We start from the raw sequence: 18,281 nt of genomic DNA, 5'->3' as shown, positions 1-18,281 counted from the left end.
TATCTATTTAACATAATCTTTTATATTTTACCATACAATGGGTATTATATTGTGTTTTTTTGCTTTAAAATTGTGTATATTTTCCCCCACAAAATGTAAAACCACTGTGCAAATTCCGTGTGACATAAAGAAAAACCCACCCACCATTTTATTCTCTAGGGCCACTGCTTTAAACAATATATAATGCTTGGGGGTTCTAAGTAATTTTCTAGCAAAAAATACTGAAATTCACATGTAAACAAAAAGAATCCTAAAGTGGTTATTGGAAGTGGCACAAAATGACACTTCACTCATGTCTCCACACAGCAACAAGGCGAGCTGTGCTGCCAAGCAGGGACATGCAGTGCCTTTCAGAGTGCTTCTGTAAAATGCTACATGTCTACCTGCTGCAATTTAGTATTAATTATTTTCTATGTACCCTATCAATGACCTGCGTTGATCCAGTGCAGAAAAATGCAGATCACTGCACTATGTGTGAATGAGCTCTGAATGTAAGGCTATTATGACAAATGGAGAAAAAATAATATGTTACCATTTTCTTGCTGCTTAGTTGAGCAATCAATCCAGTTGTGCTGATTTGCTGCCCAGATCATCTCAAACTGATGAAACATTATCTTTAGGTTCCAAGTATATGGGACAAAGGAAAATAAATCTGGTGCATTGTCACTAGACCAGTCTTGTATTAGATCTAAAGTAGAACCAGAAACAAATTGTAAAACCAAATGTAATTGCGAGCCGATACACCTTAAGAATGAAAGCTCAAAGTCTTCTGTTCAGAAAGCATATGTATTTTTTAAATATGCAGCTGCTGAAAGACTACCTATTTGGGAGATGTTTCATCAAAAAATAAATATAAGCATGACAGCATTCAATGAAATAATTTGCCAAATGCATTGCTATTCTGCCTGCAAGAAACAGCAGGGCCTATAGCCAGAGCCTAGGAATACTTTGCTTATATCCTGTACCGTACAAGTAAGATAGGCAGTTTTTTTTTGCAGTATAGGAAACAGGTCTCACACGTACCTTCTGAAAGCAAAACTTGTCTGAATTGTAGACATGTGGACATGATATCCTAGTGAGGTAACTGCTGGAGAAAATCCTGGACCCCAGTCCTTACTCGCACATGTTGCATGCCCCCAAACCCCCCCCACTAAAACAATGTAAGGATGACAGATCTAGTACTATCCAGTCCTTGCAATCTGTATATTTAACAATTGTAAAAAGCCAAAGTTCCTTAACCAATCAGTAATTTTCTTGATAATTGTTTTTATTGATTTTGACAGGACCAACATCTTCTGCTGCTCTCATTGTTAGGAAATAGAGGGCCTATAATAACAGCATAAAAACACACAAAAAAAAAAAAAAAAAAAAAAAAAACAAGAGAAAGGAAAACATTGCCAGAAAAATCTCACAATATAAATTCATCAGCTAAAGGCGAATTCTCTTGTCATACTACTGTCAACTCGAAATGAGAGTTTACTCTAGGAACTATGGAAATTACTAGATTGAAATATTTTGCTTTTAAGAAAGTCAGAAACAATATGAGCTTTTCAGTGATAGGTATGTTCCCAACAAGCTGTCATGAATGTTCAGAAAATATATAGCATGGCAAGAAAAACTTAAAATTCAATATAGATTCTTAGAGAAACTAAAGCATACACTGGTTTCAAGTAGATTCCCTGACATTTTTAAATAGAAATTTAATAACAACCAAAGTGGGAAGTGGGTTAAAGACTACCCACTTTATTCACATCAGATGCAACTTTACAGAAATGGTAAAAACAGACTATCTAAACAAAAATCTGTGACCTTGGTAATGCTATGCCAAAATCATGTTACTTACCTGTGAAAAATCCCTTTTGAGCAAATATAAAGTGGTATGTTGCTTTGTACACTTCAAGTTCACACTGCCATGTTTGGGGCATATTCCACACCCGAGGGTAGCTAGCATTAATATGAAACTAAGGGGAGAGAAACAAGATGCACACTAAAATAAACAGCTGTAAAAAAAATAAACTAGCTAGAACATTGTTGGTATGCAAGTCTTGAACATTAATCACTGGTCACAATCTTTGATTATCTAACTCATTAGCATTAACTATGGCATAGACTATCATTCTTGTGTACAAGATTCTTCATGGCTCATTCACACTATACACGCATAAAAAATCATGGAAAAAGTGCACAGTTGAAGTCCTGAGATTGTTTATATGTGTTTTATGCATGTATGAGTACATATTTACATACACTGACAAGCCTTGATGTGTGAACAGCCCACATACAAAAATGCTTTCTGTGCGCCCTTGCAGAGACCTGCATTTTTCAGTTGCAGAAAACAAAAGTCTCTGCACATTGTGTGATCAAGCCTTTAAAGTGGTTATAAAGGCATAAGGTTTTTTTTTTTTTTTTCGTTTTAACATTAATGTATTCTCAACATTAAGTTAAAAAAACCTTCCATGATCAACCCCTCCGTAAATACTTGCCTAGCTCCTTATTCGATCCAGTGCTGTGCCCATCTGCAGCAGTGCTGCTCTCTCTTCCTGTATTCACAGGACACAGAGGCAGAAGAGGGAGCCATTGGATATTGCTGTCAATCATATCCTGCAAGGAGGGAGTGGGGGAGCACGCCCACAAGAGTGCTCATGTAGCAAGCATCATGCTATGTTGACACATAGAGAAGAAGAAGAGGAGCAGACAGAGCCAGTGGGGGGGGCTCCAAAAGAAGCGGTAAGGGGCCGCTCTGTGTCCACTGTACAGAGGGGGTAAGTATAACATATTTATTATTTTAATTATAAACAAATATGCCTTTACAACTGCTTTAGCATTTGTAAGATTTACAAACATTTGCACGGGAAGAAAATATAGTGAATCTAGAATTCACATAACTGCTAAAACAAACATTGTCTTCAGTTTGAGACAAAATAGCCCCAAAAGAATGTTTTTTAAATTTTGTACAATAAACATATTATAATGAATATTTTCTTCTTAAAATCCCAAGCGGAGTTCTTGTCTTTAAAATTTTAGTTTTATATTACTGGGACATTCACACAAAACCATTCTCCATACCAGTGTGCAGGGAGAGAGGATGGACACCGCTCAAGCGCTGCACTCTGCTTAGTTTCTGGTACAATGTGGGATGCTGCGCCTCTCTTCCTTGCCGGCAGGGTGATTGTGTCTTGTCCAGTTTTGAGCGGCGCCATATGCTTGCTACACCATTCTCCATACCACACACACAGAAAGCTAGTAAGTATGTGTTACTGTCCCACCACAGACTTCGCTAAAACACATTACTTTCTATGTGTGCTTGAAACACATTCAAATGAAACCTCCTAAAATGAGCATCCAGATATGATTACCTACTCACTTTAACTGGTCTCTCCTAACATGAAGGAACAAAGATGTTTCGTACAAGGAACACATAGGTTGCCAAACTACTTAAAGCGGAACTTTACCTAAAAGTGAAAGTTCCGCTCATCCTCTTCCTCCTCGCCCCTCTACTACTATTGAAAAAGACCCAGATCAACACAGAGCACCACTGAAAACTCCACTGGATTAACCAAATGATTCAAACCCAGCTGGGTACAGCTCTCCAAGGGCTCTCATCTAGCCAGATCATCAGAAAAGGAAATATTGAAGCCCACTGCGATCCCTCTACTATTATTGTTAGGTTTTTTTTGGAGGGGAGCGGGTACCTATTTCTGACAGGTTCCTGCTCCCACCTCTGCATTGCTCACCTAGAATTGCAAACATTTGGGACATGGGACATGTCACAGGAGGCTGTAGAAGCAGTCTGAAAAATGGCGCGTCTCGCACATGCATGGGGGGGAGGTCAGCTGTAAAACAGCAGAAAGCCACAGCTGGCTTCCGACAGTCAAGATGGCAGTGCCGTGGAATCCAAGACTGGCGAAGAACCAGCCTAGGTGAAGGGGACGCAAAACTCCAGGGCTGGTAAGTGTCCGTTTATTAAAAGTCAGCAGCTACAGTATTTGCAGATGCTGACTTTTATTTTTTTGTAACAATGACTGTAATTCCTCTTAACCTAAAATGGAAAGCCTCCTAAGCAACTTTGTTCCTTCCCATACCGCTTATGAAACTAGATGGAAAAAGAGATAAATATATACAGTAACAATAAAATACAAATATTTAAATCTAATTAAAACTTACTGCAAGCATTTCAGCTTCAAGAAGCGACCGAAACTGCATACTAGTTGTGGTATCAACATGTAACAACTGTCCTTTAATTGTTGGAGAGTAACCTATACATAATATTTAACAAGAAGGAAAAAAAAAATTGATGAAAAGAAAATGACAATAACAACCAAAAGACAGAGTGGGAATTTCTGCCAGTTTTTTTTTATTTATATATTTTTATTCATTTTAATTCTCATAATTCCATATTTAAAACAAAATCCTTATTATCCAATCATACAATATTTCCAACTGACTTTCATAGTTACCCTCAAGTTTTCTACATTTAAAAATCGCTCTATAGATAATGCCTATTGATGTTGCATGTTTCGCTCTTCAACTCTATATAGCTCTCTATTTTTTTAACCCTTCCATTCTAGGTACAAAATCCACACCACAAAAAAAAAAAAAGACACACACAAAAAAGGGAAACCCAAACCCAAACCATCCAAAACCTTGCTCTAAGTATACCAAGTATCATTGTCTCTCAGTCTCTCTGATCTAGAGAATTCCTTCCAAGTGTACCAAAGTTTTTGGTTATCTTTCCTGTAGGCTCGTTGTCAACTCTTTCATCCTCATTACCTTATTAAGTTTATTTACCCATTCTCTGGCACTAAGAATTTTGGCTATTTTCCAATGTCAAGGGATCAGCACTCTGCTAGCTGCAATTAAAATAGCTTCAGCCCCCCTTTTAGCAAATGCCACTGATCCAGGGAACATGGAAAACAGCACTGTTGCCGGAGTCTATGGTGACGTCATACCCGTGATTCAATGACAGCTTAAATATAGTACTCCAATATGACCCAATTAGTGGGCATTTCCATCAGATATGTAACATAGTGACTACTTCCCCACCACACCACCAACATCTATCAGACACAATTGGGAACATCACTGGCCGAGAATGAGGTCCTGATGAAAGTAATATATTATATATTTGAGATAAAACATGGGAATAATCTGTTTGTCCTAGGCATATGAATTCCAGCAGACATAGTTCCCTTGATAAATCTTCCTGAGGAACAAGATACATATAAAATGTTTCAGTTGAAAATATCGATACCACCTTCCCAAAAATTGAGAGCTCTGTGGCAATATATCATTTAGGGGTCCAAGGCCCAAGGGGCAAGCAGCCTGCCTAATTGACAAATGGAATGTGGAAGACCACTTTTAAAAAAAAAAAAGGGTTACATGGAGACCTGGAGGGAATGCAGGGTTACCCATAATCAAAGTTAATCAGCGAAGTATTTACAAAATCCTATGCCTACTTATCGTCAGATCCCAAATTTTCATAAGTGTGGCAGTCAAGGGATGTAATTAGTGTTTAAAAAGTGCAAAAGGGCTGTCTAATCTATGGAAATGCTATCCAATAAATTGGAGAAAACAAGATCTATATGGACACCCAGTGCTTAGTTTCGTGATGGTGAAACCAATCAACAATTTGCACAAATATTGCAGTTTTTATAATACAATTCTACATGTGGTAACCCTACGCCCCCCTCTGATTTACCCCTAGTCAATATTGCGACAGCTGACAACCCCCCTGCCATGTGCCATTCAATGTATTCACTACATCAGACAATACTCCATTCATCTTGATTCTAGCTGTTAGAGTTGAATACAATGCCATTATTTTTTTTTAATAAATTCAACCAGCCGACATATTTGTACCAAAGTAGCTTCCAAAAATCACCAATCCAGGTGAACAAAGGCCTTTTCCATATCTAAGGATTATAAGCATAATGGAAGCCTTATGTCTATGAGTATACGCTATAAGAATGTCTTGATTGTATAAATTGTCTATCTTGTGCTTCCCAGCAGGGCACAAAGCTCACGTAATATATATTATAAAGTATCAGAATATAAGATTGCAGATCTTCAAGTCAACATTAATCAATCATATTGGCCTATAGCTCAAGCACTGTGTCAGATACTTTTTCTCCTTCGGAGTTAGGGCAATATGGGATTCCTGAGTCTACCGAGGAAAGGACATTCCCTTGACACCACATTAAAAACAGTATTCAAAATTGAGACTGAGTGACAAAATTGTTTCTAGAAAACCCCTAAAAAGCCACCCAGGGCTCTTACCCAAAGGAAGAAACTTTACTGTACGCCACAAAAAGGGCAATAGTGTCCCCACCTTCCTATGGTCTACCCGTGGTAGTTCACGATATACAGTATTCACCATAAAGGAGTACCCTCCTTTTGAAATTTTTAATAAATATCTCAAAGAACATAAGGTTAATAACATACCTTAGATTACAAAATCTTCAATTTTACTCAAATTAGTTGATGCAAAAATGAATACACCCCACAACAAAAACTACTACACCTAGTATTTTGTATGACCTCCATGATTTGTAAGGACAGCACCAAGTCTTCCAGACATGGAATGAACAAGTTGGCGACATATTGCAACATCTATCTTTTTCCATTCTTCAAGAATGACCTCTTTTAGAGCCTGGATGCTGGATAGAGAGTGAATCTCAATTTGTCTCTTCAGAATTTCCCATAGGTGTTCGATTGGGTTCAGATCAGGAGACACACTTGGCCACCAAATCACTTTCACCCTGTTTTTCTTCAGAAATGCAACAGTGGCCCTGTGTGTTTTGGATCATTGTGTGTTTTGGATCATTGCCATGTTGGAAAAGTACACGACAACCAATGGCACGAAGCGATGGTAGCATCTTCTCTTTCAATATAGACCAGTACATCTCTGAATTCATAATACCATCAATGAAGTGCAGCTCCCTGACACCGTCAGCACTCATGCAGAAGGACACTGCCACCATGTTTCACTGTAGGCACCATGCATTTTTCTTTGTACTCCTCACCTTTGCAAAGCCATCCTATTTTGAAGCCATCAGATCCAAAAACATTTATCTTGGTCTCATCACTCCAGAGTACAGAGTTCCAGTCGTCTTCTTCTTTTTCAGCATGGGCCCTGGCAAATTCTAGGAGTTTTTTGTGCATGGGCTTTAGGAGAGGCCTACTTCATGGACAACACCCATGCATGCCTTTCCTTGGCAGTGTATCCCATGTTGTGTCACGGTAAACAAGCACCCCAGTTTGGCTTTCTACGTCTATAGCTATCTGCAGTGATCTTGCATGGTGATATTCTTTAACCCTCCTCATCAGAGGACACTCATGTTGAGGTGTTAACTTCCGTGGAAGACCTGGACATTTCTATGAGATGGTTGCAGTTTCATCTTTGTAAAAATTTTTGAATCACAGTTGCTATAGTATTCTGAATGATAAGTAAAGCTTTGCTAATATACTTGTAGCCGTCACCTTTTTTGTGTAAAGAAATTATTTTCTTTCTCAGGCCTTGTGACATTTCTCTTCCATGTAGTGCCATTGCTGACAACATGAAATGGAAAAGGGTTTTCTTTGTTAAGTAACGCCCTTTTATAATCAACTGTCTGCTGGACACCTATTTAATAATTAGACTCACCTGTAGTTGAATTCTTGTTAATTAGGATTTTGCTGTCTAAAATTTAGCTTTTCTCCTAAGACTTTCATTGGGACGTATTTATTTTTGCAACACGGTCTTGAATTCATTTGTTAGGAAAAATACTTTTTTTTGTGTTTACAAATTACCAAATGTTGTTTGCAATCACTGGCCCACATTTGTGGGAGTATTTTGTAGTATAGTGTCCTATAGAAAATGTTGATTCTGAACGGAAAGTAAAGGTTTTCTGACAAATCTGTTGGGGTGTATTCATTCATGCTGAGCACAGTATATACTCCCAATGTTGAGTAGGCCCCCTCAAATTCATAGATCCTGCATTCCGATGGTCTATATTATATATTTCTGAATAATTAGGCATGAAATGCTGCAGCAATCAAATGTATACACCATTCGCTTCTTCAAACAAAAAACCTTAGATATATATATGTACGTGAATGCTTCTTACATGTTACAATAGCTTCTCAGTTTTCAAAATGTTAAACTAAGCCTATCAGCTGCAATGAGCAAAATACAGTATAGAAGAGTGATCCGACAACACCTGGGACCCTATGTATGCCTGTGGATGCCAACTCGATATGAGATTAGGCAATAAGCAATTCCCCTATCCGTAGTATGGAGTATGTGTCAGATATCAATTTAATGCATGAATCTTATGTTTCAGCTCATTAACCACTTCCAGACCGGACACTTTTACCCCCTTCCTGACCAGGGCAATTTTCAGCTTTTAGCGCTATCACACTTTGAATGACAATTGCGCGGTCATGCAACACTGTACCCAAATGAATTTTTTACCATTTTTTTTAGATAGAAAAAGCTTTATTTTGGTGGTATTTATTCACCACTGGGATTTGTATTTTTTTTGCTATGTAAATGAAATGTCCAAAAATTTTGAAAAGAAGTGTTTTTTTTTTTATAAAATTTTGCAAATAAATAATATTTCATCATAAATCTTAGCCAAAATTTATTCCGTTATCTTTTTAGTAAAAAAAAAAATCCAAATTAGTTTATAAGCAAAAATTATAATTTTTAAACATTTTTTTTTACATTTCTATTTTATTTTTTTATATTATTATTATTATTTTTTTTTTTTACATACTGTCACCCTAGCAGTACAATGTCACCATGGTGACACTGTACTACTTGTGAGGGGTGATGAAGATTTTTTTTTTTTTTTTTTTTTACACTGATTGCTTTTACACCCATATAGGATGTAAAAGCAATCATTTCTCCTTCTCTCTGTGTGCATTCTTGCACTCATTGAGAAGAACTGAGTGAGCTGTGATTGGTCACAGCTTGTCACATGGTACAAGGCTTTTGTGAATAGCCCTGTACCATGTGACCTCTGTGATCATTCACAGATTTCACACATAGTAAGCAATGATGTCAGAAGTGACATCTTGCTTACTACTTTGCATGTGATCACTGATTGGCCAATCAGTGATCACATGATCGGGACCTCGTACCGACGATCGGTGTTTCACTGTGTCCGGAGGACACAGCGGGCACCGGATCGCGGTGCTGCGCGCTCCCAGGGAGCGCGCACAAGCAGGGTGCGGGGAGGCCGTTTATAGACGGCCACCCGACCCTGCAGTGCCACCGTCCGGCCGTTTATATACAACGGCCAGTCGGGAAGTGGTTAAGGCATGTCATGGATATGTGTATATTCCCTGTTGTTGAGTCCAATAATGGGTCCATGGTTCATATCAGCTCCCCCACAATTATTACTCCTTCATGGAACCCACCAAGCTTAAAGTGTTACTAAACCCACAACAGTAAAATCAGTCTGGATATGCAATAAAGCATGCTTGTTATACTCACTGTGGAACCTAAGAGGTTAATCCTCCACACTGTGTAAAAAGGCTGTTTGATCCTGTCTTCTCTAATCCTCACCTTCTTCTACTATCCCCAATCCGTCTACTGATAGTACAGCTCTAGGAGGAACTCTGCACATGCTCAGTTTAGTGTGCATGGCTAGTTTTTTTCTTTGAGAGGGTACATTTGATCAGCACAGGGCCAAACAGCACTGTGTAGACAGTGGATCAGGGGTCATGCAGTATCATAGGACAGTAAGAGCAGAATAAAAATTTCTCCTACAGCTTTAACCAGTGCTCAGCTGGACACTGATAGAAGTCACAAGACTGCTACATACTGCTGATGAGAAAAGGTATTTAGCAGTTTATATTTACTAAAATAATTGCATTTCCATGTTTTGTGTACTGTGGGAGACCAGATATCGTGTTTAGTAACACTTTAAAGTGGAACTTTAGGCCACAATTAAAAATGGCCAAACATGCAGGAATTTTAATGCAGAAGAGACATGCTTGGTCTCTTCTGCATTAATCCCTTGGCCTAGGCCCATTAAGGGGTTTCAGATGCCGGAAGGTAGGGCAGGGTTTGTGATCATGTGACCGCAGTGAGTAGCTGTCACATGTCACATCAATCACATGAGCCTCCGATTGCAGGTAGTGATCGGGAGCTTACCGTTAGTCGCCGGCAACTGTGCCGGGAGCATGCACGCTGCGCACTCTCGGCACAGTTCTGTTTTTCTTTGGGTCCACATATATGGGGCCTCTAGGTGTTAAGGCCCATCTGTCAAGAGGTGCATGCGGCCAGCGGGAAGGAGTTAAAGTTACTTAACTACCAATCTGCCTTTGTACAGTACAAATTTGGCAATGCTGAATCTGTCTAAACTCCCGTGCATGAGCTGGAGTGACATCATCCCTGCCCGGCCAATGAAACGGGCTGGCAAATGAGACCCGGAAGCCATCCGCCCGAGAATAATAGTGGCTGAGTGGGGAGCTCAGGGATGCCACATAACTGGAGCCGAGATGAGTATAGTTCCCCTTTAATAAAAAAAAAGAAGCATAGGGACTTGGTCATGGTTTGGCAAATAAATATTAGCTAGCAGGAAATGAATATATACAGTATTTTATATTTTTAAATTACAAGCCTATCCTCCCCATCCACTAATTCCTGTACTTCTGTTACTCGTGAAGGGAAGTGAAATCCTATTGCCACCCTCTTGGAGCTTACTGACTGCACTGTGACTCATACAGCATTTAGTATAATTATTTCATAGGCATACTCAGCACTGAACTGTGTGTTTCCTGTAAAAACAATACTTGTACCCTTGGTTTATGCTGGTCATATAATACCTGGGTCCACTTTTGCAGAACATTCAATGCCTCTAGTGTTGAGGGACCCAGGACACAGTAACCAACACTCCCCCATGCAGGCTTCATAAGTGGTAATGTTGTTCTAGTGTACAGGTACTCATATAAAAAAAAAAAAAAAACCTGGGTTCATTACCAATTAAGGGATAAGGGCCCATAAACCAAACAGAGCTGACACCAACCCTTCAGTCTATCTTCAAATATAAGCTCCAGAGCCACATACAATATTCTGGCAAATATCAAGCATATGAAAGAGATAATATAATATGCATGCTTATATATACAACCCTCAATCTCCTAAACCCATTCTAGTGTTCAGAGCTCATAGGTGTAATCAAAAGAAAGGAGGAAAAAATTCCACTATATTTAATATAAGGCATTGCATACAGTATATGTTTAAATTTTACTGTGTATTATCGCAAATAATGTTTTACAAAAAAACACCCTTTTTTATTATATGAAACAGCATATGTCCCACCTTTACATTAGAGCATTAAAAAAGAAAAAAAAAATTATTCCAGTCTGTGTCTACGCAAGGAAGATATCCCTTGGCAAGATGTCGCAGATAAAACAAAAGTTGTATTTAAGAAAGGGACTGTATAAAATTAAAGTAAAACTTAATTGCAATGCATTTGCAAACATATTTTGAAAATGATGACTGTTAACAAAACTTGCTACATATAGAAAATAATTAATTTTTTCTTTATCAGAGCTTAGCCCGAAAATACAATGTAGACAGATTTAAATAAATGCCACTGTATCACAAAGTTTGCCTGATTCCTTGTTGAAATTGCAACATGCAATAAAGGAACAACTTCTGCACATAAATGGATGGCAGAAAGATAAACATTTTCTAAGCAAATATTACATAACTAAACGTTAGAGAGCTGATCTGAATATGATGTGTTGTCCAGCTTGCTGAAGGAAAGACTATTTCATTACATCTAACAGCTATTTGTGTTATTCTCAGCAATATGCTCAGAAAATATCTTACCATTTTCTGTGACAGTCATGGGAATGTTCACTTCCAAATAAGATCCTGCCCACACATTCACATGCACGGCATTTGTTTCCTGCATAAGAAAGACCATGTTAACAACTGCAACCTCTACTGAGAGAAAATGTTCCCATGTAGCAGCACAATGAGCAGTAAGTTTTTAACATGATAGATTTACTACTTTGTTTTGCAGTCAACATAGCAAATCCACTGACTACGCATTTTTCTTACATATATAAAGTAGGTAGCAATCCTATAAAATACCTTTTCTTTATAGTACATCACGGTGCATAGAGCAACTATTCATGACTATGTGGGTTATAAGCAACCTATAGGTGAATGGACACTGGTCGACCAGAGAGGAGGTCATCTCCTATACAACCCCTCCTATACAGGAAGCACCTTAGTATTTTCGCCAGTGTCTGTAAGGAGGATGGTCACTGAAAGTGTAGCTGTGCTCTTGGAGCATACCTGAAAGTCCAGAATGGTTCCATTAGAGAATCAGGGACTTTCATCAGATCCATTTGAAAGGATATGCGCCAAAAAGGATGGTACCCGAGCCTCACTTGATAAGGAGAAAAATCCTTGAGGTTTTGCTTGTAATGCAGCCTTACGGCGCTGGACCCCGTGCACGTGGAACCCCGTGCAGTTTTAAATCTGACCAAGGCGCCTTCAGCGGGGTGCTGTACGGGTCCAAGGTGGTAGCCCCTCAACATGGGGACTATGTCCTTGAAGGTCTGTATGACAATGCCCGCCATGACTGGTAAAGGTTGGTGCCTGAAGGAAGTGGGACTGGCAAAAAAATCTCCTTTTTTTCTCTCTGTAAGAAACATACAAAAGCTTTAAATTGGAGGGAAAAGGAGTGGTGTTGTGACTGAGTTTCCACCAGGGGAGTGCTCACAGTTGTTCTCAGGATGTGCTTGGTCTTTTTGATTTCAGCCACTTGAGGGATTGCGCCGGAAACAGATGTCGACCATATTTTGTTTATCTGGAGGCCAGGACACACGTGGCTGCTGCTTCTGAGAAATCTCCTGTGGCCGGGACACAGAGTGGGTTATTCAGTAGGGGCACGTGAGTACTCCCCTGAGGGGGAAGCGCGGACCAGTCAGTCAGAAGCCACCCTAGGTGGCTCATAAGGCCGCATTTGCATTGAGTGTTTTTTCAGCACACTACTTGCATAGCTGTATCATTGTGATCTGTGTTACTAGTAGAGGTGCACAGGTTTGCGTTATCTGAAGTAATGTCTTCCAGAAAGCAGAATGGGGGAGTCACAGCAGGAAAGGGAACTTATGTACCACCTCCAGGTCCTAAGGAACCTAACCGAAGGTCCGCTGTAATATCCTCTCCTGACAGGCCAGATGCAACTGGGCAGTCTGAAGCGCTGCGTCTATCTGGCATTGTGGCTACTACTGGGGCTTCTGCCTCAACATATGTAACCAAGGATGATCTTGCTTCAGCCTTAGCGGGTTTAGAAAATAAGATCGCTGGGATGAATGCATCAGTTTCTCAGGAGACTAAGAAACGGGATAGATCCTCATCACTGAAACCACCAATCCTGAAGCAGGAGTGGGTGGACCCTGAGGATAAGGAAGAGCTGGAGGAAGGTCAGGCTGAGGAATCACAGCCTGAGGAGAAGCAGGAAGTCTCTGACTCCCAGTCTCATAGATTTTTAGTCCAAGACCCCACTGATACGGTACAGTCTAGATTCAAGCTACCTCTGATAGAAATCTCTGAGGTTACTTATTCTTCTCTGGGCTCCTTGAAGCCTTCACAGAGTACTCAGGTCTTTCCGGTGCATCCTGTTCTGGAGCAAGTTATGTATGTTGACTGGGATCACCCTGAAAGGGTTTTTGTTGCACTAAAGAGGTTTTCTGTTTTGTACCCCATGGAACTAAAGCTTGTTTAGAAATGGGGGTTGCCTGTAGTGGATGTAGCCATTTCATACCTGAATAAATCTTTAACATGTCCTGTGGATAATGTAATGTAGTTTTCAAGGACCAAGCGGATAAGAAGCTGGAGTCTCTCCTTAGGGCCCCCTTCTCCCTGGCAGGTTCTGCTGCACAGTCATCTGTGGCAGCTATTGGCATTTGCCAGAGTCTTTCTGACCATGACAAGCAACGGATTGGAAGACGATCAATGCTCGGCCGAGGATTTGGAGGATGTTCCACGTGCTTTGTGTTTCGTGGTTGATGCTCTTAAGGATTCAATTCAGCAACTTTCTCACTTGGCCCTCTTATCAGAGTACATGTGCAGGGTCTTGTGGCTGAAGAGTTGGTCAGCAGAACTGCCATGAAAAAAATTGTTGGCAGGTTTTCCCTTTCATGGGGAACGGCTGTTTGGGGAAGATTTGGACAAATATATCCAAAATATTTCAGTGGGTAAAAGTACTCTCTACCCTCTAACAGGAAATCCAAACACTCTTCTTTTAAGGTGATAGGTGATTCGGTTGCTGGGCCCTCATCAACCAGGCAGTCGTTTCAACACACACAGGTCTCAGCCTCCAGGGGTAGATCTCAGAATCAAAACCCAAGAAGGCCTGAGTGTAAAGGTCATCAGAGACCGATCCAAAGTCCACCTCCTTATAAAGGGGCACACCCACTTGTTCGGGTGGGGGGAAGGCTTTAGAATTTTGTGGCCACATGGAGGGCTCTAATCCAAGACAAATGGGTCATTTCCACAGTTTCTCTGGGGTACAGACTAGAATTTTGGATATTTCCCTCTCCCCATGTTCTAAGATCAAATGTACCAAGCACTCAATTGCCTGTTGGCTCAAGGAGTAATCATAGAGGTTTAAGCAGACGAAAGGTTTCAGGGGCTTTATTCAAACCTGTTTACAGTCCCAAAACCAAATTGGGATGTAAGGCCCATTCTGGACTTCAAGGGGCTAAATCAGTTCCAAAATTTCCAATCCTTTTGTATGGAATAGGTTCGGTCAGTAGTGGCCTCCCTACAAGAGGGAGAATTTTTGGCTCCCCATAGACATGAAGGACGCATACCAGCATGTACCGATATTCATTCCTGACCAAAGATTTCTGCAGTAAGGGCTCAGCATTTTCCGTTCATAGCACTATGGGCTGGCCACAGATCCCAGAGTTTTAACAAAAATTTTTGCTCTGGTGTTGGGGCTACTCAGGACTCGGGGAGTATCGGTCACAGGTTATCTAGACGATCTATTGCTAAGAAAGCGGTCAGTGCTAGAACTGAAGCAGGATGTAGTCCTTATGGTGAAGATCCTTGAGCAGCTTGCCTGGGTGCTCAACCTCAAGAAGTCGGCACTGGAACCAGTGCAGAGCCTGGAGTATTTGGTAGTAGATATAGTTCAGGCAAAGGGAAACATTGTGCCCTGAGGAATGAGGTTTGCAGTTTGAGGGCCAAAAGATATTTTTCTATTTGCCTCTGTACGAGGTTCCTGGGAAGATGGTGTCCTCATTTGAGGCTATTCCCTATGCTCAACTCTACTCCAGACTGCTGCAAAGGTACATTCTGATTACTTGAAGCAAAAAAGATTCCAGCCCTGGATTACTGCATATCTCTGTCTCCAGAAGTGCAGCAGCGCCTGAATTGGTGGTTTATAACTCACAATTTGGAGAAGGGAAGATCCTTTTGGCCAGTGGTGTGGAAGTTGGTAACCACCATTGCAAGCCTTTCAGATTGGGGGGCCATTCTGGAGGAGGCCACAGTTCAGGGAATATGGCTTCCATGGGAAAGGGTTCTTCCCATTAATGCCCTGGAACTTCAAGCAGTGAGGTTGGCTCTGAGATACTGGACATCCAGGCTTCAGAGTTGGCCTGTAAGGATTCAGTCCAACAATTCCACAGCAGTCGTATGCATCAACCGCCAGGCTGGTGCCAGGTTTTCGAGGTGCTCAGAAAGAGGTGAATTACATTCTGACCTGGGCAAAGAGATATGTTCCAAGTTTGTCAGCAGTGTTCATTCTAGGTGTGGAAAATTGGCAGCCAGATTATCCTAGCCGCCAGCAGTTGATTCTAGGGGAATGGGCTTTGCATCCTAATGTTTTCAAGGAAATCTGCCAGCAGTGGGGTTGCCCGGATGTATATCTATTGGCATCCAGGTTAAAAAAAAAGGTTGGTCTTTTTGTGTCCAGGGCAAGGGACCCTCGTGCGGCAGGGGTAGACGCCTTAGTGATTCCTTGGAACCAGTTCCCATTGATTTATGTATTTCCTCCGATCCAGCTACTGCCGCGTCTCGTACGCAGGATTCAGGAGTCTATTCCAGTGATGCGGATTGCTCCGGCCTGGCCCAGGAGGGCTTGGTATGCCAACATAGTGAAGATGGCAGTAGACGGGCAGTGGGCCCTGCCACATTAGCCAGACCGGTTGTCTCTAGTTCCTATTTTGCACCCATCTTTACGGTCGCTAAATGTGACAGCGTGGCTATTGAAACCCAGGTCCTGAAGGATAGGGGAGTGTCGGATTCTGTCATCCCCATCATGTTGGGTGCTAGAAAGGAAGTTTCTAGGAACATTTATTACAGAACCTGGAAGGTTTACATTGCTTGGTGTGAGGTTCACAAATGGCACCAATGAAAGTATGTGATTGGTAGCATTCTGTCGTTTTTTTTTTTTTTCAAAACAGGGTTGCAGAAGAATTTGACTGTTGGTACCACTAAGGGCCAGGTTTCAGCAATGGCTAGTTTTTTCCAGAGGCCTACTGCGTCTCATTCTTTGGTTCACACTTTTTTACAAGGAGTGATGCATATTGGCTCCTCCTGTCAGGTTGCCTTTGTGTCCTTAGAACCTGAGCTTCGTTTTGCAAAAGTCACCATTGGAACCTATTGGAGAGATAACACTGGTCCTCTTGACTCATAACGTGTTATTTCTAGTGGCAATGACTTCTCCAAGAAGGGTGTCAGAGCTGGCAGCTCTTTTTTGCAGAGAACCATTTCTGGTTTATGCATCATAATGTGGTGTGTTGTGACGTCATCAGTCCTTTTTACCAAAGGTGGTTTCTAGTTTTCATCTCAATCAGGACATCATTCTGCCTTCATTCTTTCGTAGGCCTCAGTCAGCAAAAGAAAGATCTCTGCATACCTTGAAAGTGGTACGCACTTGTAAAGGTCTTCTTAAAAATGATGGCACAGGTCAGGAGCTCAGATGCTCCTGCTGCCAGAGGGGCCAAGAAAGAGGCAGGTGGCATCCAACTGATCATTCAAGCCTATAGTTTGAAAAGTAAGGTCCCACCCTTTCAGGTGAAAGCACACTCTACCAGGAGTGTGGGGGCATATTGGGCAATCACCATCAGGAATCAGTGGTTCAGGTTAACAAGGCCGCTACATGGTCTATGGTTCACACATTCACAAGGTTTTACCACAGTGGTTCTTAACCTGGGTTCGATCGAACCCCAGGGGTTCGGTGAGTCAGTCTCGGGGGTTCGGCGGAGGTGACCCACACCCGACTCATATGATTTGTGATGACATGCCCAGTGGTCTGCAAGCCGCGGCTCTTGTGTGCCGGGCGCCCGCTCCCCTCCCTCCTCTCGGGCGGCAGGGACTCAAATGCAATGATTGGCCAGTCTCGCTGCCACTCACATCCTGATAGCCAGTGATTGGCTGTCAGGATGTGTGTAGGCGGGGCAGCGTGACGAACGTGAGAGGAGCTAGGCTCCTCTCACAGTCCGCCCTGAAGACCGGACTGGCGTGGGAATACAGCGAGAGGAACGCGCGGAGCAAAGGTAAGTGAATTGACACAGGGGGGACTTGGGGACTTAATATGGGGAATGAATTACTATAGGGGGGATGAATTACTATATGGGGGATGAATTACTATATGGGGGATGTATTACTATATGGGGGATGTATTACTATGGGGGATGAATTATTATATGGGGGATGAATTACTATGGGGGATGTATTACTATGGGGGATGAATTATTATATGGGGGATGAATTACTATATGGGGGATGTATTACTATATGGGGGATGAATTACTATATGGGGGATGAATTACTATATGGGGGATGTATTACTATATGGGGGATGTATTACTATATGGGGGATGTATTACTATATGGGGGATGAATTACTATATGGGGGATGAATTACTATATGGGGGATGAATTACTATATGGGGGATGTATTACTATGGGGGATGAATTACTATATGGGGGGATGAATTACTATATGGGGGATGAATTACTATATGGGGGATGAATTACTATATGGGGAAGGAATTACTATAGGGGGGATGAATTACTATATGGGGGATGAATTACTATATGGGGGGATGAATTACTATATGGGGGATGAATTACTATGAGGGATGAATTACTATGGGGGATGAATTACTATATGGGGGATGAATTACTATGGGGGATGAATTACTATATGGGGGATGAATTACTATGGGGGATGAATGAAGGCGTTCCAGACTTCAGGCTGTAATTGACTGCAAAGGATTTGCAACCAAGTATTAAAAAGTGAAAGTTTGATTTA

General features: G+C 41.2%; 1 protein-coding gene across 11 annotated transcripts in view; it reads right to left on the bottom strand.

The window, feature by feature from the left end:
* The window catches only part of BLTP1 (bridge-like lipid transfer protein family member 1), a 478,785-nt gene that overhangs the window by 299,634 nt on the left and 160,870 nt on the right, over window positions 1-18,281 (bottom strand). For all 11 annotated transcript variants that reach the window (XM_089672161.1, XM_089672163.1, XM_089672166.1 and 8 more), the window contains exons 12-15: window positions 11,828-11,906; window positions 4,165-4,256; window positions 1,844-1,961; window positions 533-688 (exon numbers count right to left, since the gene is read on the bottom strand). In XM_089672161.1, the coding sequence (XP_089528287.1) occupies window positions 533-688; window positions 1,844-1,961; window positions 4,165-4,256; window positions 11,828-11,906 (445 nt within the window). The remainder of the gene's footprint in view (window positions 1-532; window positions 689-1,843; window positions 1,962-4,164; window positions 4,257-11,827; window positions 11,907-18,281) is intronic.

This window comes from Staurois parvus, unplaced genomic scaffold (genome assembly GCF_062004578.1).
Source record: "Staurois parvus isolate SC_StPar_1 unplaced genomic scaffold, SC_StPar_1.0 ptg000122l, whole genome shotgun sequence".
In the NCBI taxonomy this organism is placed as follows: domain Eukaryota; kingdom Metazoa; phylum Chordata; class Amphibia; order Anura; family Ranidae; genus Staurois; species Staurois parvus.
The sequence above is the reverse complement of the archived record's forward strand: the minus strand, read 5'-3'. Positions and strand labels throughout refer to the sequence as shown.